We start from the raw sequence: 22,058 nt of genomic DNA on the forward strand, positions 1-22,058 counted from the left end.
TAAAATTCCACTTTGCTCAGTTAAAAAAAGCATTTCATTCTGTTGATAAGGAGTTTTAACTGTTTATGCTAGCACGACAAGGATTAAGAAAAGCAAACAGCTATAATATATACAAAAACTTGTTCTTGCAACAAACAGAAAACAAAGTAACATATTTATGCCTTACATTCCTTAAAAGACTAATATATATGTTGCTTGCTCCTTGATACATTTGGTGGAAGTTACCTGTTCTTCTTCTTCACTGCCTGTTCCAGCTAAACTCAAAGAGCTAGGATGCTTGTGAGAGTCAGAGAACTGTGGGATGGAATGAGGAAGAGATTCAGTAAAAGACGACAAATGAGATGGGTTTCTAACAGAAAACTTCTACACATAATACTAACAGAGATACTGATGATCTAAGCTACTGTCCAGTATACAGTTTTCTAAGAATTAGTGAGGAGTTTACAAACATAAAAGACGCAGGAAAAGAATGAAGGATTCATTAAATACTACATCACAAAATTACCTTTTAAAAATAATTACAAATTCTTGAAAGTTTCTTCTTCTTCCCATGTTGGGGGACACGGAGTTCAGAGTGAGAGACTCTGCTTTTACTGACTGATTCAGGAAAAACTACGGATTTTTCCATCCATTTATTATTTCCTGGCTGTTCTACAATTCCTGAACACACACTCTTTCTCTCTCTGGGTTGCTACAGTGGCTGGCTACAATAACCCAATACACATAATCACAATCTAAAGAGAAGAGGGACATAAACTTCCAGGATCTACTGCAGCTGACAACCTGATTCCTATATGGTTTTATGCACAGCCATTTGTAGAAGCCACTTCCGCTCTGTAGAAGTCTCACCATTGGTCTCCAAAGTGACATGTGCTTGGTGTGTAGACTCTCCACTTCTTTTTTTAGTGCTTAATTTCCTGGTTTTGATAGGCCTGTCATTTACATTCTAGACTGAGGGACACAGAACTTAAACAGCTTTATGAAAATACAGTGTTTTGTGAAGGTAAGGCTTTCTAAATTGTCCAACCAGTTCCGAAGGAAAAAGCAAACTTGATGAAGGACAGCAAAAAGAAATCATTTATCCTACCCTTTCACTCAATAAAGAATGCTCAATTAGCAAAGTCCAGTCCACAAGTGTTGACAGTTGTCAATATCATAATCTACTCACCTTTGTTGCTGTGCTGGAACTTAAAATGTCATGGAGCAAAGACATTTCTGGAGGACTCCTGGGTAACCCATCGTCCTCAGAACTAGTCCCAGCATCATCCAGCCGCTTTGCATGAATTCCAAAAGGAGGTGGTGGTCCCAGTTTCATGCTTTGTTGGAGTTTCAACTACCATATGACATGGAAATACATTTTGAATGTTTTTTTTCTGCATTATCTGACTCTGTCCACTCCATTATTTACTTTGATTTTAACTCTACACAACAAGATACAACTGAAAGAGCCAGAGCGTAGAGCACCTCCATTTCAAGTTCACCCTGGGTACAAAACAACTCATATACTTGACCACTATAATTCAGGTTGAATCAAGATATGGTAATGGTGTCAGATTAACAAATTATACACAAATGTAATTCTGGTTACTTAGCAGAAACCAAAAGTTCAGTTATAAATAATTCTAAAAAAGTTAAGCTTGAAAGAGACTCTATTTCTATTATTTTAAAAAAATGTCTTGTGTTACCTGTAAAGCTCTAATCCGATCAGAAACGTTATCCTGAGAAAACACTCGTACTGGCCGAGTAGGCTCTTGCGCAGGCTCGGGAATGAAAATGCTATCATGCGAAAAAGCTCTGCTTCCCATAATACCTTTGTGGGTTCTAGGATAATATAATAAGTTAGTGAAAATGTATATGCTTGCTTTTTTAATCCTTTTACTGGAACTTAATTCTTAGGTTAACTAAAAAGGATCTTGTAAATGGTGATGTCAGATAAAGTGTGCATATCATGTGTTATGACTGAAATTCTAAATTGCTTATTGAAAAAACAATGGTCACAACATTCAGATAAACTTGTACTGTACCTTAAAAAGAAAACAACTTGAAAGCACTGACATCTGTAATGCTTATAAAACAGACTACTAAAATCCTGACAGTAAAACCCTGAAGAATTTAACAGAATAATTATAGTTACTATAGTGGGCTTTTCTTTACAAATCCTACTACATTATATAAAGAATTACATCCCTCCTATAGTAATAGAAATGTAGCCATGTTAGTCTGGTGTAGCTGAAGCAAAATACAGGACTATGTAGCACTTTAAAGACTAACAAGATGGTTTATTAGATGATGAGCTTTAGTGGGCCAGACCCACTTCCTCAGATCAAGTAGTGGAAGAAAATAGTCACAACCATATATACCAAAGGATACAATTAAAAAAAATGAACACGTATGAAAAGGACAAATCACATTTCAGAACAAGAGGGGTATGCGGGGGGGGGGGGGGGAGGAAGGAAGGTAGGTAAGTGTCTGTGAATTAATTATATTAGAGGTGGGGAGAGTTAGATGTCTGTGAGCTAATAGTATTAGAGGTGATAATTGGGGAAGCTATCTTGGTAATGGGTAAGTTTCCTATAGACAACCACCTAACCTCAAGATGATTCTTACCAACAACCACAGGACATACCACACTAATACCAACCCTGGTACCTTCCCTTGCAACAAACCCCGTTGCCAGCTTTGTCCACATATTCATTCTGCTGATACCATTATTGGACCTAACCAAGTGAGTTATAAGATCAAGAACACATATTCCTGAGCACACAGAAATATAATTTATGCTATCATGTGCCGAAAGTGTCCGTCTGCTATGTACATTGGACAAACATCTCAGACACTTCGCCAAAGGATTAATGCCCACAAAACAGATATCAGACAAGATCACAAAGAAAAAACAGTTTCTTGCCATTTCAACCAGAAAGAACACTCTCTCAATGACTTAACCGCCTGCATTCTGCTACAAAGACCTTTTACATCTGCACTTGAAATGGAATCCTCTGAACTGTCATTCATGTTAAAATTCGACACTCTCCGAGAAGGAATGAACAAAGACTCTAACTATCTTACCCATTACAAAGATAGCTTCCCCAATTATCACCTCTAATACCATTAGCTCACAGACATCTAACTCTCCCCACCTCTAATATAATTAATTCACAGACACTTACCTTCCTTCCTCTCCCCCCCCCCCCCGCATCCTCTTCCTATTCTGAAATGTGATTTGTCCTTTTCATATGTGTTCATTTTTTTTAATTGTATCCTTTGGTATATATGGTTGTGACTGTTTTCTTCCACTACTTGATCTGAGGAAGTGGGTCTGGCCCACGAAAGCTCATCATCTAATAAACCATCTTGTTAGTCTTTAAAGTGCTACATAGTCCTGTATTTTGCTTCATCCCTCCTATAGAATTACATAGATTTTGAATGAAAAGGGGGGGGGGAACTATAGAAAGGATTTTGTTTTCTAATTCAATTCTAAGTGTTTTTAAAAATAGTTTATATGGAACGCTGTTAGTTTCTTCTCTATTAAAGCTATAAGGTTTATCCATGAATAATTTTACACATCTGTGTGCACTATTTGTTCCCTTTTACACTCTCGAGTCCTGATAAGGTTCTCCATATACAGATTTCCCCTCTACTAGACTGTACTAACATCTTCACCGATTTGTTTCTTTCTGAGGAAAGCCATGACATGGGGAGCCGTGGGAGAGAAAAGAGGGGAATCCTAGCAGCACAACTCTGATGTGGCAGTCTTCCATCCCTAACTCCACTGGCTATATGGGACTTGTTTCTAGACATGGATCCCCTGGGATCGGCTAGGTTAAAGATGGTAATCTGTGTGGAGATGGTGGGGCAATTTATATTGTGGGAGAGAACAAGCTGAGGCCTTGGCATTATGGCCTTGTGATAGGACATCTGCCTCTGCACTGGCCCTTTAAGGGCAAAAACCCAGCCCTGAGCAAGGGCTGAGAGCGAAGTCCCAGCTGAGGCGGGTACTGTTACTGAGGGCCCAGCTGAGGCTATATAAAGAAGGGCTCCTGACGGGAGAGGGGAGGACTTGCTCTTGCTCTGGCTGGACAGCAGGGGTCCCTGGGAAGCAGGAGACTTCCTGGAGGTAGAGCAGTGCTGGGGAAGGAAGGCAGACCTGGGGAAGCTCTTGCCAGGCAAGCTCCCAGGCTGCAGGGCCTGAGGCTATTAGGGCTGCAGAGAGGCAGCCAGGGTAGGCAAAGGCAGCAGGTCCATACACCCTTATCAATGATGAGTGGCCATTTCAGACTGCAGTTTGCCCCTGTGGCAGGGGCTAGATGAAGACTGGCAGTGGGTCACTGAGGCAAGGAGGGTAGAGGGGAACTGGGTGTTCCCTGGGAAGGGAGGACCCTGGAGTGCAGAGACTCATAAACACCCCACCCCCTGGAAGGGGGTCGAGAGACACTAGAGTGGGCACTGCAGGAGGGCAGTGTCCTGAAGAGGACGCCACGGGTCTGGAAGGGAGAGAGAAGTGAGGACAAGGGGAGACACTGACAAAGGAAGGCCCCCTGTGAGTATGTGAGCTAATTCCCAGTGCTACCAGAAGGAGGTGCCATGTCGGTGAGTCCACCTGGTGATGGGCCTGCATACTGCAAGTGGATCTAAGAGCTTGGACATTTCTACTCATAGGGAGTCCCACTGACTTCAACAAGACTCCAGGCTGATAGACTGACCTGCACACACAGAACCAATTGCTATATGGAACCTATGCATGCAGTGCTGTTAGTCTCCCTGCAACCTGCAAACTAAATTTTTCAGGGACACTTGCTTGTGGGCTTGCAGAGATGTGGGAATCCTCTCAATTTACCTCTGATATTAGCATTTTACTTCTGGTTTCTGAGGGAAGTAGCAGGTAACTGCCTCTACAAATGTTTTACATGATCACTCCTATGTCTTGTTTCCTCCTGAGAACGGTAAGGTGCTGCCCTGGGTCACTCAGGTAGTTGTTAAAGGCTCTGTCCTAATCATTTTAATTGCATGGCAGAGTAGTAGGACTGGGTGGCTGCTAACCTTTCCAATCACAGTCAAAATACTTGCAATTGCGAATCTGACTCTGTTTAACAGATGGTGGTGTTATTATTTATTTGTATTACTACCGCACCTAGATTTTCTTCTTTCCCTCCTTTTTTTAATAAATAAATAAATGAAGCCAAAACATTTGCAAAACTGAATGTAAAATGTTGGGACTCACAACTGTTAGTTTATAGCATTCAAATCTTCAGCAGATTATAAAAAAAAAAAATCACTGCTACCAGTAAATTTAAAAAAATCAGAACATTGTGTAATCTGAAACTGAGAAACAGCTAGAGGGACATAAGGGAACATAAACGTGGATGAAATTTCCTTTCAGTGAAAATTATAAATATATTTGATAAAACAATAGGCGGAAAGAGATGATCTGTACTCCAGTTGCAGAAGGAAGGAAAGCCTGCTGCTTGTGCCCAGAACATTAGAGACATTACAAGAACTGTAGCTAAGTGAAAATGTGATCTCGATAACACAGTCAAGGTCAGAGAGAAACCTATAGTAGTTTGCTAAGTGCCAGCCAAGGCTGTTACCGTTCCTTTATGCATCTATATTATCCAAGACTGAAATAATAGCTGGAGAAGCAATGTTGTATGAGCACATATATCCGTGTTTTTTAATTGCTCCAGCTTTTTTCAGGACAAGTGAGCTTTCTAAATGGGCACTGGAGGTTTATAAAATGTCCCAACAAATCTTGAGAGACAGAATTCAATTTTTTCTTCTGTCAGAATATTTAATTGCCTTTGTTTCTAATATCAAAATTAAAAAACAAACAAACAAACAACAAAAAACCCCAACAACTTAACAAAAACAGAGCATGAGAACAAAAAGTCAGAGAGCTATTCCACACATTCCAATATGATAAGGCTGAGTTACAGAGCATGCAGAGAAGATCTGACCATTAGTGTTCTTAAGGGTTTTTGTTGAGCAAGAATACAACAACTCTGCTGTATCTATGGCTGCCACTTTAGATACTCTTGCGTAACCCCCAGGCTTTCACACTGAAGACCAAGCAGGAGGAATCTTACTACTGCCAATACTACAAAAATGTAAGGTTTCTTATAAAAAGATTATTTGGTTGTGTGGCGCTATCTAGTGGTAACACTTTCTAAAGACACTTTAAATGGACAAGTATCAGACGGGTGCTAGTTTGTATCTGCAAAAACAATAAGGAGTCCTGTGGCACTGTAAAGATTAACAGATTTGGGCATCCGCTTTCATGGGTAAAAACCCACTTCTTGACTTGTTAGTCTTAAAGGTGCCATAGCACTCCTCATTGCTTGTTTTGTTTAGATAGACAGTGCATTTTGCAATATTTAATATCCAGTACCTACACACACCTCCAAAAATAGCATCTTTTTTTCTTGGCTGTGTAACCAAGGATTCTGACATAACCAGAATCTTGTTCATGAGTACTCACTGTCCATTAAAATAAGAACTTTCTTTCTCAGCAGCTACCCCTATTCAAAGTAGTGCATTGCAACAAATAATGAGCCTTTCCCTTTGTATGTATATTAAATTCAATGTTTTAATGTTATGCCATATGTGTCATATGGTTTACATGTTATAGATTAAAAATGGAGAAAATTGTTCAAAAACACTTAAGTGATTAAGGAACCCTTGTTCCATTTTCAAAATGAACTTTGGGTCAGATTTTCAACAACATTTACATCCCTGGAAATGCAGAAAGAACCCCTAGGGAGATTTTCAGAAGTGCCTATGCATAGTAGGCACCTACTTTTCATTCGCTTCAATGGGATTTAGCTACAAAAGTGTCAAAACAGGTTAGGAAGATTCCACTAAGTGACTAGCTCTGTATTGAAGAACACAAATATAATGTTTATGGATTAAACATTCATAAACATCCCTTTCAGAGAGGGAACTGTGTTGGCCTGCTTGGGTAATTTAAAAAAATTCATCATAAAGCTTATTTTTCCTCAGATGACTGTTTAAAAATATTAGTAATGTTGCACTAACTCATATTTACTTGCATTATTACAATCAGTATTTTCCCTAAAGAAAATGAGGTGCCTGAGAATGTGGCTTTGGGAATACGAATTGGAGGTGAGCACTTGGATATTTAATCCATAAACATCATTCTGTCTCTTGGACAAGCAATTGCTTATTTGTTAGTGAATAACAGTTAAAAGACTTACTCAAGTTCATCTTCAGAATCATAGCCAAGGTGCAAGGGCTCTGGGGTTGTAACATCACTAGCTGACTGGCATGGTTTCAGAGTGGTGTTCCCTGAAGATACTACGGTCTCTTTCCTTTTCCTTTTCCCGAAGAACTTTTTGAAAGATTTGAACTTTGACTTTTTCTTTCCTAAATAAAGAAATGTTAAGGAGAGTCTATATAACAGTTTTAAAATTCTAAGAAAAAAGTCACAATTCTCTATAATATTCCATAACATTTCTTTATAAGAAGTTCTTAGGAGAGACAACCTGGCCCACAGTGGCTTTTGTATTAACAGGTTTTAAGTCTAAATGTATTAATTATTATTATTATTATTATTATCATTATCATAATAGAACTGGAAGGGACCTCAAGAGGTCATCGAGTCCAGTCCCCTTCCCTCACGGCAGGACCACGCACTGTCTAGACCATCCCTGACAGATGTCTGTCCAGCCTGCTCTTAAATCTCTATGATGGAGATTCCACAAACCCCCTAGGCAATTTATTCCAGTGTTTAACCACCCTGACAGGAAGTTTTTCCTAATGTCCAGCCTAAACCTCCCTTGCTGCAATTTACACTCATTGCTTCTTGTCCTATCATCAAAGGCCAACGAGAACAATTTTTCTCCCTTCTCCTTGTAACACTCTTTTAGATACTTGAATTTAGATACTTATTATTATTATTAGCTGGCAAAATGTGCTATGCTGCCAATAACCTACAATTCAGGAAATGGGATCTTTTAAAATACCGTTTCTACCTGCCTTTTCAGATAAGATTTGATATAAATAGACCATGAAGAAAAAAACACTGTTTGTTAACTAGCTGGGCTACAGAGATGGAATTATAATACTTTGTTTAGCAAACTAAACAGTTAAGAATTGGTCCTGCCTAGAGCAGGGGGCTGGACTTGATGACCTTCTGAGGTCTCTTCCAGTTCTATGATTCTATGATTCTAAGATAAGGACAAAATTGTTTCCAAATGGCAAAACTAATTTAAATGCAAAAATGTCACATTGGGTGGAAAATGCAGTGTCAGGAGGCTAATGCTTTAATAGCATCAGTTTTATAACAAATCCAATATATTTTAAATGGTAATTATGTAACTCAGTGGTTCTCGGAATATTAAAACAGGAATTAAGCAATAATCTTGAAATGTGATGCTATGCTGCTCAGAGGGGAGAGATCTTAAATATGGATAATTCCAACCTTCTTGGGATAAAAATTCGCTTCTTACCCAAAGCAATCCAACAACAAAACCCAAACATCTGCACAAGTATTTTGCAGGGACATCATGCACACATTTCAAACATCAGAGATTATAACAGTCACTAGAGGCAAAGGGTGAAAAGTCAGACATGCTGCAAGTCCACTGACGTGAAAAGAATTATGCTAATTTACACCACACCTGAATTTCATACAGAGAAAGTGTCTTAATTTAACCATCTGAAAATGTCCCAAAATTATCATTCTGAGTGCAAGAAAACTCATTTCCTACATAAATAGAATCACTACCTTGAGGAGCCCAGTACTGAAACTCAAGAATTCTAACAGTGAATGAATACTTTCATATACACAGGGAAAGTAGACACTCTACCTGAATTGTCCTCAGCACATCCTTCAGCTTCTCGCAATTTAGCATCCATTATTCTCGTGGAACTCATGTGACAGTCACTGATGTAAGAAAAAAATGTATTTATTTGTTTTAAAGAAAAGTTAGTTTAAATGGGTCATTTGATTACTATAAAATGATACGTGTAAGTAAGTGTATACACCCAGACTGATAAACATCATTCATGAGGCAAAATGCTTTAGGTAATATTGGAATGAATTCTATAGGATATTATGGTTACCCCTAATCCTACTCCTATTTCATTCTAAGAGCACTCTGTCACTGGCTTCAGCGGACAGAAAATAAAGTCTTTAACTTCTTCCATAGTGTGTGAATCACCTCTTCAGAGAGAATTTTTTTTTTTGGTTTAGCTCCCCTCCTATTTGCAATTGTCTTTTTTGGTATTATCTATAGACAGTGTGAGCTCTTTGGACCTTGCAGTCCCTGTATAAACTACAGACAAGGCTTAGCTAGTGCAAACTGGCATAGCTCCATTCACTTTGATTTACATGAGCTGAAGATCAGGCATATTATAGATCCTAAACATCCTACACACATATTTGACTTCCAAATATGCACAGACCACTTGTTCTGTGCATATTTGGAAGTCACTTTATCAAGTAAATTTTTGGATGATAAAACAATTTGATGACAAGTACATAAACAGAGAAGTTTCTTGAGGGATCAGAAAAAAATATTAGACTTACAAAAAATGTCAGAAAGGGTCACACTGAAACGTTATAAAAACTCATAAGGAAATTAACAATATTACTTGTCCATTTTTAGAAAAAAAATCATTCTGTAGTCAGTAAGTGAGTATTGCAAATTTGGGGCAGATGTACTATATTATTTACACTTATCAAAGTTCCTAACCCTGTGAGATAATAAATCTCGCTATTATTTTAAACTACAAAGTATCTACAATGCCTGTATGCCAGCACCCTAAAATCTAGCCAGACTTTGATTAGGATGTCAAATCACCAAGGTGTGGGAATGTTCAGTTGATAAACATTTGTGGATGGATTCAGAACTGGTATTTGATTTAACAGTTAAAGACTTATCACAACCATAAACATTAATTTGCATGAAAGAACACAATGCTCAGTGGATCAGAAGGTCAGTAGTTTCTCATTAAAGTCATTATGTTATGAAAACATACTGTGTCACTATGACAACAAGGGTGTGTCTGTATCTTGATGATTACCAGTCACACTCCTGCAGGGGAAGGAGTCTTAGGCTGGCATTGGCAAATCAGGATTTAATTGCTTATTTAAATAAATGAGCATTTGCATTTTCCTGCTGAATTGCAAAAGAGGAATCACAAATGGATGAAATGCAAATGAAAACATGTTATGTGGTATTTAATTTTGTCTAGAGAGTATGGTACAACAGAGTCAGGATTCCTGGAGTCTATTCTCATTCAGCCGCTGATTCTCTATGGAACTTTGGATGAGTTATATAGAATCAGATTTTCAAAACTGGGGAGGGCTGGCTGCCAGTGGCTTGCTGGCTCATGTTTTGGGGCCACTGGGTCAGGAGCAGTGACTGCTGGCTCTGGGCTGGCAGGATTGGAGCTGGCACAGGCACTGTGGCCAGAGTCAACCCCTTTAAGGGCTCTGGGGCGGAGGGAGGGAGAGGAGTGTTCTTGTTTGAGGCTGGAGTCGTTATTCCTCATAGAATGAGGTTTACCAAATTCAAAATAAGCGTGCCACTATTTCAAATGTATTTCGAAATAGCGGTTTGGCTGTGAAGACGTTAGTAAAGTTAATTCGAAATAACAGCTATTTCGAATTAACTTTGATGTGTAGACATACCCATACAGACTAACTTGGCTACCCCCGAACCTTAAAAAGGGTCAGGCAATATCATCCAGGGCAGTTTACATCTGTGTATAAGAGGTTTGCGGGGAGGAGCTAAAACTCCCTCAAATTACAAAAGCTGGCCAGGCAAGGGACAATTGCTGGATGTGGCACGGGTCACCTCCTTTTGGTGGCGCATTGGCCAGGAGCACAGGAAGCTGCCTGGGGGAGGTAGTGGTGTCCAGACCATGGCCCTGCCCAGCATCACTTCACCTCTTCCCCCTGCCTGCCTCCAGTGTGGCACTATGGCTCTTCCTGCCCGCAGGCATGTCTCTGGACTACCCGTGGTGCTGCACTTGGCCAGGTAGAGAGCCTGGGGCAGGATGCTGATGGGATGGGTGTCAGTGCAGCTGATTACACAGCGCAGGTGCCCGTGCCTGGCTCCCCTCAGCGCTAACCCCGGGAGGCCAGCACCCACTGGCAATGTGAACCACATGAGCCACACCGCCCTCTGCACTGCCAGGGGAAACAGCAGCAGCCATGGAGCTCCTGCCTCCTGTGGCCTAGCTCTGGCTTAACCTGAGCTCTCCAGGGAGCCGCCCCCGCAAGCTGCCTCTCCCCCTTCTTCTCTCAGTGCCCCCTGTGGTGTGATCAGGAGCCGACCTTATTGAAAATAGCAACCTGGGTGAACTTGTTTTTTGGTGCCTCTGGCCCTTAGGGGTGCATTGCTCTCTATTGCCTCTGAGGGTTCCTCACTCACATTGCCCCTAATCCCTGTGCCCATGTGGGGAAACTGAGCCAGCTGCACAGAGCAGCTGGTGCTACTGCTCACTGTCCCTGTTCCTTTGCACCTCCATTTTCATCCAGTTTGCGTTCCCCATAAGGGAAAGGCAGCTCCTGATGCTTGCCTCACTGCTTCCTAAGGTGAGGAAAGTGACTTGCATGCACAGAGTGCTTAGGGTTGTGCCTTGCTCCCCCCTCACAGCCCCTTAAGGAAAGGCAGAGGAACATCTGGGGGGGAGGAGGGAGGAAGGCAGTATCTGTTTGTCACTATTCACCTCTTCCCCCATGCACCTCTGCCAGGAAGAAGTAGCGAGAAGTCTGGGTGCCCTCTAATGGCAATTCCCTGCCAGCTGGGATCAGTTTCTGACCACACTGGCACTGTGCACCTCTGTGCTGCTATATGGTATTACAGGGCAGTCACGAAGGGTGGCCTAAGGCTGAACCCTGGGGGTGGGAGGACGGGGGGGAAGCATAATGGGGCAGTAAGAAACCTGAAGAGGGGACAGTAAGAAGCCCCAGGGGACGTTAGGGTAGTAAGGAGCTCAGGATGGATGGGAAGAGGCAATAAGGAATAGCAGAGAACCAGGCTGGGGTTGGGCAGTGAAGAGAAGGCAGGGCCATTGGGGAAAAGAGGAAGCATGGAACAAGGCATCAGGAAGAAGCTAAGTGGGGAGAGGGCCATGGTCCAGAGCAGTGTTTCCTCTAACATTTCCTATCCTTGGGCGGGTTGAATTTTCTTATGTGCAACACCAATACTGAGGTAGAGAGAGAGAGAGAGAGAGAGAGAGAGAGAGAGAGAGAGAGAGAGAGAGAGAGAGTGTGTGTGTGTGTGTGTGTGTGTGTGTGTGTGTGTGTGTGTGTGTGTGTGTGTGTGTGTGTGTGTGTGTGTGTGTGTGTGTGTGTGTGTGTGCGCGCACACACCACCAATCCAAACAAAACACATAATTTTAAGCAGGAAAAAATCTTAAAACAAGGGATATTTAACATGGAGCAATGCATGCAACATTTAATATGAAATTAAATAAAAAAGAAAATGAACACTACCCTTGGAGTACATGTATCAACCTTTCTAACAGCTCAAGCTAGTACTTGCTACTTCTGACTCATAAGAGCCAGAACTCTACCAAATAGCAAAGATCTGGCCTTAATGCAATACAATATACTATGGATTAATTAGTAACACAGATTTTTAAAATATTAAATTCAGAGTTTTAGATACCTGCAACACTCCAAAAACATTCTTTTAAAAGAATCTTTTTCTTTTTTATCTTAAGCCATTAACACCTTATGCAAACTTAGTTTGAAACACAATCATGCAAATGTTTTGGCTCACGCACTTCCCTTGCAGCCTGCTCCCCCAGCAACCCAGTCAGACAGAGAGGACTGCAGGTAGTCAGACATCCCAAACAAACTGCCCCCTACCTCCATCTCACTGCACCAATGCCAGCACCCACTCCCCCTCTTTCCTCAACCTCAGCCTATGCAGTCAGCCCCTTATCTCCCCCTTCCCAGGAGGCTTGAGTGCTGAGTTTCTGCCTCTCTCTCCTTCTGCAGAGGGATGCTCTAAACCAGTGTTTCTGAAAGTGTTCTGCGAAGTCACTTTCAGAGACACATTAACTGGCTGCCCCGGGTGTTTACGTACTGGCGCTGGGCCACTGCTTCCCACGGCTCCTCTTGGCTGCAAAGGACGAAACGGAGCCAATGGGAGCCGTGAGGCTCTGTGGCCATGGCACCGGTATATAAATAAACCAGGGAGGTCAGTTAATGTGTTTCTGAAAGTGATTTCATGGAACACTTCAGGAAACACTGGTCTAAACTCCCCTCTGACGCCTCTTCAGCCAATTAATTAATTACTCCCTTCCTCCTGCTCCATCTCCCCAGCCACTAATTATCTCCTTATCTTCCTTTTTACTGGCTCTTGGACCACCTCGATTCAAGCAGGCAGCTAGCTCCATTTAGCTGCTTGCTCAGTGAGATGCCCCTCCACCTGAAAATCAGCTGAGCTCCCTGCCTGCGTGGGACTTCTGAACTGCTGCGCAAGCGCGCAGCTTACAGGGAACCTTGGTCCAGACATTGCTAACCAATGTTCCCTCTAATTTTTTCCATCCATGTGCAGAATAAATTTTGTTATATGCACTGAAGCAGATGAAGATGTGCACAACCAGCAGAAACACATGCTGCCAGCTGTGGTTCGCTCTGCTAATCAGCTGGGCAGCATCTGAATCTTGTAGCCAGCTGGACACGGCCATCCCCACCCCCAATTGGTTCTGGCTCTCTCAATACAATTTATGTTAGGCTTCCTGTTATATTAAAGCTGTTAATGCCAGACTTTGCTGAGAAACCACACTGCTTAATTATATCTGTGGTTATGAATATGTATTTAATCTATGGAATGAGTGAAGAAGTGTGAATATGAAACACCCAATCAAACAGCAGTTCAACCCCTGCAAAGTATGTAAATTAATATAATGAGTGGCCAGGTAGGAATCTCTTTTCAGCAGCGATGTAATAGCACATGAAACTCAGGATTGAACTAGAGGCAATAAGGCCTTCCCGTGGATCCAGAGGGACTCTAGGGATTGTCATGGCCTCACAATCCATCTCCAGGAAGCTTACACCTGGCCAACTCCAGCCACCTGTGAAATTGGAAGTAACCTATGCCACACCTGCAGCCTGCCTCCAAATTACCAGCATGAATGTGATGTGTGTGTGAGCATTACCGTACCCTTTAGAATCGGTGTTAATAAAAAAGCTTTAGCGCTGTTCTAGCCCACCCTTTGTTTGGGTTTTTCCCTTGGCTGGTCCAAGGACAGGTAACAAATCTCTCCTCGGTGGCCACCAAAGCATTCAGCTTATAGGGAACACTACCACCCGTTCCGCACTTCTAGGCAGCTTCTGGTGCTCCACAGCTTCCCCAAAGCAAAGATTCATGTAACACTTATGTGTCTATTGTTTCATGTGTCCAGTTAGGCACCAATTCTGAGTTGTTGCACCGCATCAGTAAGACTACATACTGCTTAAACTGCCCTCTTATATGATCCTGTCTTAGCTAGAGAAAGACTGATCACACCACTAATAGCATTTTTGCATTTTTTCCACAATGATATGCTCCAGATAGTCAGTTAATCAATTTATTACAAAACACTGTCACATAAATTGCAAAATATTACAATGCTGACTTTTTCAGTACCAAACTTTTCCTAGACAAGATAATTTCTTCATCTCTTTGCCCTTCTTCCTTCCTGACCACTTTTCAAAAATTAACTCATTTCAGACGTAAGGCTTTAGAGTTGAGAGAAAAAGATAAAAGAAGAGAATGCAATAGATAATGTGGTCATGTGCTAACTGTAAATTTTTTGAGTGTACCAACCTGAGGAGAGGGGGAAATATCAGCAACTGGACAAAATGACAACTGAGCTGAGTGTCAGTAACACAGACCCGCTGTTTTTGTTTCTGCTTTGACATTCTACTGCTAGAGAAAAACTTCAATATAAAGAGTATTTTAAAAGCATAGATAAACATAACTTCAGTGGGTGGAGGATCTGGCCCTTAATCTTCAAAATATTGTGAAATGTACTAAAATGTGTACCTTTAGATTACAGCATTGTGCTAATGTGGGCTCAGGTAGGCAAATGCATACATTCTTGAGCCATCAAGGAAGCCCAAAAGCCAGACAAAATCTTTAGCTGCAGAAGCTGAAGCAACAGAAGCCACACCAGATCCAGGGAATAAGCACCCAACTGGGGGTCTCTCTATTCTTCTCCACAGATCTAGTCTTGACATAAGGGGCATCTTCCATAGGTCAGGTTCCTCACAATCCCCTCCCCAATCATATGGATCAGAGAAGGTAAAATCAGGACCTTTAGGAATGAAACAAGGTCACAAATCCATAAAACACTTGTCCCATGGTGTCCAACCAGTTCTGAAGCAGTGGCTGCTGCTATAGTGAACTAGCCACATCCAACCTGCCAAATAGCCACAAGTGACTAGTGGCTAGCATGTTGGACACCATGGCACTTGTCCTACAGCAGAACAGAAGAAGCAGCCCCCAGAGCAGGCAATTTAGGGTACAACTGAAGGTTTCCCTAACTGTTTCCACAGATCTAATGTGAGGTTAAGCCCCACCCAGTACTTTCCCTGCAGTCATAGATGGGTAGGAAGATAAAAGTGAGAACCTTTAGGAGGGAGCAAGCCCAGAAAATGAACAAAGCTTCTCTAGCAACAGAAGAGGAAGGAACAGACCTTCATGGGCCTCAGCACAGTTGTGATTCTCCACTGCCCTGAACTTCTGAAACGCCAGACTTACTGTGGTGTCAGATGAATCAAATCCCAGGAGATCAGAATTTGGAGTGATCAGGTTCAAAAACAAAACAATTTTTTACCTTCATAATAGCCAGCTAAACCCCAAGTTTATCTCTGGTAATAGGGAGGATCATGAAGATACCATGGTAGGCAGAAGGAGGAACCTGCAAGATCACTGGAGGGGAAGGGGGAAAAAATCAGAAGAATGGAAATATATCAAGTGAATATCCACTAGTGAAAAGCATAACCCGACTCAATATCCAGTCCAGCCGAAACCTCTAGTGATGAGTGCCTTCTACCCAGCCCTCTCTTCCTGGCTTCCAAACCCTTCTTCAACTTCCTCAGTGACAAGCACTTCCAAGCCAACCACTACCTCCGTCCTTCTGTTGATAAATCCTCCTGTACCTACTAACATTAAAACCCCGCCAAACCCACACATCTCCAGCTATGAACCTCTTTTGCACATCCCTGACTGCACATTATAATACAGGTTGCACCTTTATAAACCAGGACTCTTTAGTGTGGCAACATCAATGGTCCAGAAGGACCATGGATGTTCCAGGATCAGAGAGTCCCTGCACACTGCGGTGGGTGGGGGGGTGGCTGGGAGCCCATCATGATGTAGGGGTGCCCAGTGAGCAGGCCAGCTAGGCTGCCCAGGGGGCGGGCACTGGAAACCAGGAACTCGCTGTATTGCTGGGGGCAGTCTGGGAGCCTGGAAGGTCGGAGCATGACCCATCAGGGCTGCCCGGAAAAGCCAGTGGAGCAGCAGGTTATGGGGTGGGGCCAGCAGCAGGGGGGTCAGAAATGATCTTCCCAGTCTGGCAAAATCCCTCATCTAGGACCACTCAGGTCCTGAGGGTGCTGAACCAGAAAGGTCCAACCTGTATTAAGAAAAATGCTTTTTTTTAGGCTCCTGTGAAGTGAGCCAGAAGTTCCCTATCTTCTTCTCATCCCCCAGTCTGAAACCTGGGCCTCCTGTTCATGGAATTCAGGCAAACAGAAGTACCTTTTGGTGGTTTGCTCTTTCCTTCACAAAGGAGCAGAGCCAAGGGGCACCAACATGTTTCTATTACAATACCAAAGATGTAGATGCAGGAAACCCTGATAGAGGCAGCACTAGCTCTGACTACTGAAACCATCGCGGCTACAGATCTGTATGAAGGCACCTGTTTTCCTCCCCCCTGCCAATTAATTTCCCCCTTTCATATTGTCATATTAGTAATGACCTCTCAGGCATAGGGGACTAGTTTGTACGAAGCCAAATTGAACATGGCCCATGATCCCTGCTGGTATTGTCGTACTACCTAAGGACCTCAAATATAATATGAGAAGAGCAGAAAAACAGAGGAGGGAGTTGGAATACATGTGCTTTCACACACACCCTTAACAAAGACTTGTGCATAACATTTGCCATGACCTGTGTTTCAGTCATCACAGAGCAGGACAGAAAAATAGTTACACCTACTGCACCTACTGCCTCTTCTGTTTTCTTATGAGAGTGCTTGGTCAGATATGCGAGACATAGCTTCTTCGTTTAATTCTTTAACTTTGATTTGGCATTTTACTTCAGTCACCAGGCAACCTGAACTCTCATCCCTGGTGCATTTGTAATTCTAGATTTCTAAAGAATGTGCAGACCCTCTGTGAAGAATCCTCAGAACACCTAATGCTGCAGCAGCACATTCCATTCTCTATTACAAACACAACAGATTTCCACAGAGGGTGGGGGAGGGGGAAATCTGCGACTTTTCTCCTTCATGCTTCCAAACCAAACCAAAGACCATTCTTTATTCTCTGAGTCAAAAGGAAAGGAGAGAAACGCTTTACAAACATTCCTCCAGAACCACCTGTTAGAACAGGGCTACTCAACTTTGGAAGCCCCAGGGGCCACAATGATACTTACAGCACATGCCAAGGGCTGCAACTTAAGTGTGGTTGCATATACATGCAAAATATATGCAAATATATGGAAATAGATTTTTTTCACACTGATGGGCCTGAATACAAAGATTAAGCCTTAAGCTGTGCTACTGGACCCAAATGTGGCCAGCGTGAGCCAGTCAGCACCTCTGAGGCTCTGCCCACAAGGCTAAGCAGAGAGCACTTCCCCCAATGCCCCGGCGCTCCTGGCACCTCCTCCCTGGGGGCTAGAAATGCTGACACCCTGTACCCATCTGTTCCAGCCAGCCCGTCCACTTGTGTCTTTCAGTGCTCACCCCGCCTGGGAGATGCTTCACCATTGTGGAGCATGTTCCCAGTGGAGGCCATATTCAAAGGATCCAACCCTCAGGCTGCGTGTTGAGCCCCGCGTAAACCCAAACCACACCGCGGGCCGCAAACAAACGGGCCACCTGTTGAGTAGCCCTGTGTTAGAAAATAAATTGGGGAAAGGAGACTGCACATTTGTAACAATTAATGTACAGAGTGATATATCTAAAGTCAGAAGGGACCACTGTAAGGCTGTGTCTACACTGCACCCCTTTTCCGGAAAAGGGATGCAGATGAGACAAGTCGGAATTGCAAATGAAGCGGGGGATTTAAATATCCCCCGCTTCATTTGTATAAACATGGCTGCCGCTTTTTTCCGGCTCGGGGCTTTGCTGGAGAAAAGCGCCAGTCTAGACGGGATCTTTTGGAAAATAAAGCCTTTTCCGAAAGGTCCCTTATTCCTCTTAAAATCAGGAAAAAGGGACCTTTCAGAAAAGGCTTTATTTTCCGAAAGATCCCGTCTAGACTAGTGCTTTTCTCCGGCAAAGCCCCGAGCCGGAAAAAAGCGGCAGCCATGTTTATACAAATGAAGCGGGGGATATTTAAATCCCCCGCTTCATTTGCAATTCCGACTTGTCTCATCTGCATCCCTTTTCCGGAAAAGGGGTGCAGTGTAGACACAGCCTAAGCGTGTAATCTGACACATAACACAGCCCACAGAATTGCACCCAGTGATTCCTGCAATGGTGGAAATTATTCTTCCCTACCATGTAACTGAAAGCTACTGAGCTCAATAACATACAGTTAGAATAGAGCATGTCTTGTAAAAAGTCATGCCTTGTGCAAGAGATAGCTTTAGCTTCCACCCCTTCCAGACAGGATGCAAATAAAAGCAAAATTCCACCTAAAAAATCATATGGGGAAAAAGAGAAAGTTTAATCAACAGAGAATACACTAAACTCATTACATAATCCCTCCACACATTAATTTTTTTCTTTTTTTACAAAGTTCCTGATCTAAAACAAAGTTTTTCATTTTTATTCTATACAGTAGAAAGCATTGTAATGACTGTCTGATATGGTAACAGGATAGCGTCTCTTTTCCTTTCTTGGAGCAAACACTGGAATGATGGCTATGCTGTATGAAGTTTCAAGACCCCAGAAAGTCAGAATGTTGTTACGGCATAGTTAGCAGCACGAACAGCTAAATAGCTACACGTTTCAAGTGTGCTTCGCAGATAGAAATGAACTAAAGATTTTGCTCTTAAAATGGGATTAAAATAGTATCCAATATACCTCCTAAAAAAACCCTCCTATAGCGTAAAAAAGAACCTTGTTCAATGGACAGTGCAGCATTTCACACATAAGCATACTACAGTGACTGAGAGCTGAGTTTCAGTACAAATATTGTAAACTTACTGCACATACCCTTTGAAACCAATAAAAAAAAGTAGAATGTCTTAGTTTAACTACAGAATTACATCTAAACTCCACAGTCAGCAATCACAATTATACTTGAATTTCATTATAGGCACATTCCTGAAACTATTTTACTAAAGCAATTGTTTAAAGGCCTATTAGTATTCAGATTTAGTAGAAAGTCAAATTGTTATTGAGTCTAAATGGCTTCATAAATTATATGCTATCATTTGTGCAATTTAATGTTCTTTCCTTTCACTTTGAAGCCAGGAATATAAAACTATACACACACACACTCACTTTCTAGGTGAAAGAAACACTCCTGAAAGTAAGCTCTGAAGAACTGAACAGCATTGTACATAATGCAAGTAGGTACATCAATTAGACCCTTTTAAGGCTTGATCTTCTGAAATGTTGAGCTCAATGGGAGTTTATGAATGCTTGGCACTTTGCAGGAAGTGTTTTGTACTTCAGAGGATCAGGCCCTTACGTGAGCTTTAGCTGCTTTTAACAAAGCTCAGTGGACCAAATTAGTCACAGGAATTGCACCTGCATACAGAAGGTTTGAACCCAGCCCATTGTTCATACATCCTGCACATTTTAATCATTTCTGAGCCCTTCCATGATGCATTGACTATTTGCTTCCAACTTTATAATATGTGATCCAATCAGTGAATTTTCTTAAGCTCCATTAGGAACTAACAGTAACAAAATCTTTTCACGTTTCACTGTAATCTCTATATGCAATACCTTTCTGCATTACACAGTTATATCCCAAGGCCAATAGCTGTTGTTTTGAAAAGTGAAGACTGAAAAGTAAGAGACAAAGTCCATGCCATAGTAGAGAAGTGGACACTTCTTAGTCTAGACTTCCTAAAGTACAAAGGTAAGAACAGTCTAAGTAAATGTCTATACAGAAAATAGAAATAGGCCTAACATTGCTTATTATAAACAAAGAAAGCCATTAGTGGACACAGAGTTAAACAGTTTCATGATTAGATGATCCTTTGTGTTTCTGTAGAAAGAAACAACAGCATGGCATCTAATATGAGACAGAGTTTGAGAAGGCTGATTTCAATTATCTACTCATCCACGATGCCAATACTGCCCCCCTACCTGCAGCCTATAGTTTTTACTTCATTCTAGACCACATCACTCTGCACAATCTGCTGCTATTATGCTCTGACCTGAAGTCACCTCGGAGGCACTTGTAAAAAGAAGCCATGTTTCCAGTCCCTGGACCAGTCCTCCTCCTTAATCATCGTAGCAACAGATAGCCAGGAAAAGCAAGTGGGATATGGATGCTGCAACACCGGTCTGAAGAAAAGGCATTTTCACGAGGAGCATGGGCACCTTCTTCACCATTCTTCACTCCTCCTCACATTCACTCTCAAGATCTTCACCTGCTAATTCAGAGTCCAGCATTTTCCCCAGCATACACAAACAATATCCAGGAAGTGCTGCCACTGCCACCACAATCTCAACTGCTGAAATCTCCCCAGGCAACAGAATTCACTTACTTAACAATAACTATTACCCGGTAAACACATTCCACATGCTCTCATTTCACTAAACCCAGGGGCCTAAAGCAAAGCAGAACAGGCTGCTGAACACTTTGCACTAGACTCACTCTAAAGGAGTACACGCTGTAGCTTTTTAATGATAATTACTGCCACTTTATTTAATTCCTCTCTCCTCCCTGCTGCTGAATGTGACTCTCTTGTGCTGAGCATAGGTTGGAGGTGGATAGATTACATTCTAGCGGTGTTCCTGCTTTCTCCATCATGAATGCATGTCAACCTGATAACATTAGCTCAGGGAAAATGGCAAGAGATTGTGAATGCAAGCCATATCCACAGAGTTGCCTCCAAATTGATTTCAGCATCTCTCCAAAACAAGATCTAAATTGAAGAACCTTTTCACAATGAAAGTAGACGATTAATTTTGTGGTCAGCAGGAAGGGCTACTTTCTGTCCACTTCCTATCAAGCTACATTGTTATGTTCCTCCTCCTGTGTTAATCTTTCTTCTAAATTTAATCAAAAAGCACCATGAGTTTTTTACAAATTAACAGATTCTGTTAGTCTGGTAGACTCCTCACTTTCTACATACAAACCTTTTCTTCTTAATACCGGATTATGCAATTAACTATCTTTGTATTTTAATGTTTGAAATAGACAATTTTTTCAGGCAACCAATTTTTTTCCTATCTTGGAATTTAGAAAAATAAATACTATCTCTGCTCCAGATTAAGGATATGAACTCAGAATTGACATGGGAATGGTATCTCAAACAGTGGAACTAGAGTCAAAAGGGCCAAGTTCCCAGAGGGAATGTTATTCCGGGGGCACCACCACAACAGCAGGGAAAGCAGGACATATGAGGAAAACAACTCAGCCACAAAGAGCGTACGTCTACACTACAGAGTTAGTTCGAACTAACTTAGTTCGAATTAGTTAATTCGAACTAAGCTAATTCGAACTAACGCGTCTAGAACTAAAAACTAGTTCGAACTAGCGTTTTGCTAATTCGAACTAGCATGTCCACATTGAGTGGACCCTGAACCGGGGTTAAGGATGGCCGGAAGCAGTGCCGGCAGGGCATCAGAGGAGGACTTAGAGCGTGGAGATGCTGTCTCAGGCTAGCCGCGGGCTGCGCTTAAAGGAACCCGACCCCACCCCGGACAGACAGTTCTAAGGGGTGCCCCGC

At 42.1% G+C, this 22,058-nt stretch overlaps 1 protein-coding gene across 6 annotated transcripts in view; it reads right to left on the bottom strand.

Moving 5' to 3' along the window:
- The window catches only part of CRACDL (CRACD like), an 88,073-nt gene that overhangs the window by 24,680 nt on the left and 41,335 nt on the right, over positions 1-22,058 (bottom strand). For 3 of the 6 annotated variants that reach the window (XM_075916688.1, XM_075916679.1, XM_075916669.1), the window contains 5 exons: positions 8,823-8,899; positions 7,209-7,377; positions 1,686-1,821; positions 1,169-1,333; positions 226-294 (listed from right to left, as the gene is read on the bottom strand). In XM_075916688.1, coding sequence (XP_075772803.1) covers positions 226-294; positions 1,169-1,333; positions 1,686-1,821; positions 7,209-7,377; positions 8,823-8,889 — 606 coding nt within the window. In that variant the 5' untranslated portion in view covers positions 8,890-8,899. Of the gene's footprint in view, positions 1-225; positions 295-1,168; positions 1,334-1,685; positions 1,822-7,208; positions 7,378-8,822; positions 8,900-15,801; positions 15,897-20,537; positions 21,333-22,058 lie in introns of those variants that run through there. The other 3 variants (XM_075916687.1, XM_025178623.2, XM_006137404.4) reach the window with 2 other exon arrangements.

The sequence above is a fragment of the Pelodiscus sinensis genome, chromosome 1, assembly GCF_049634645.1.
Source record: "Pelodiscus sinensis isolate JC-2024 chromosome 1, ASM4963464v1, whole genome shotgun sequence".
In the NCBI taxonomy this organism is placed as follows: Eukaryota; Metazoa; Chordata; order Testudines; family Trionychidae; genus Pelodiscus; species Pelodiscus sinensis.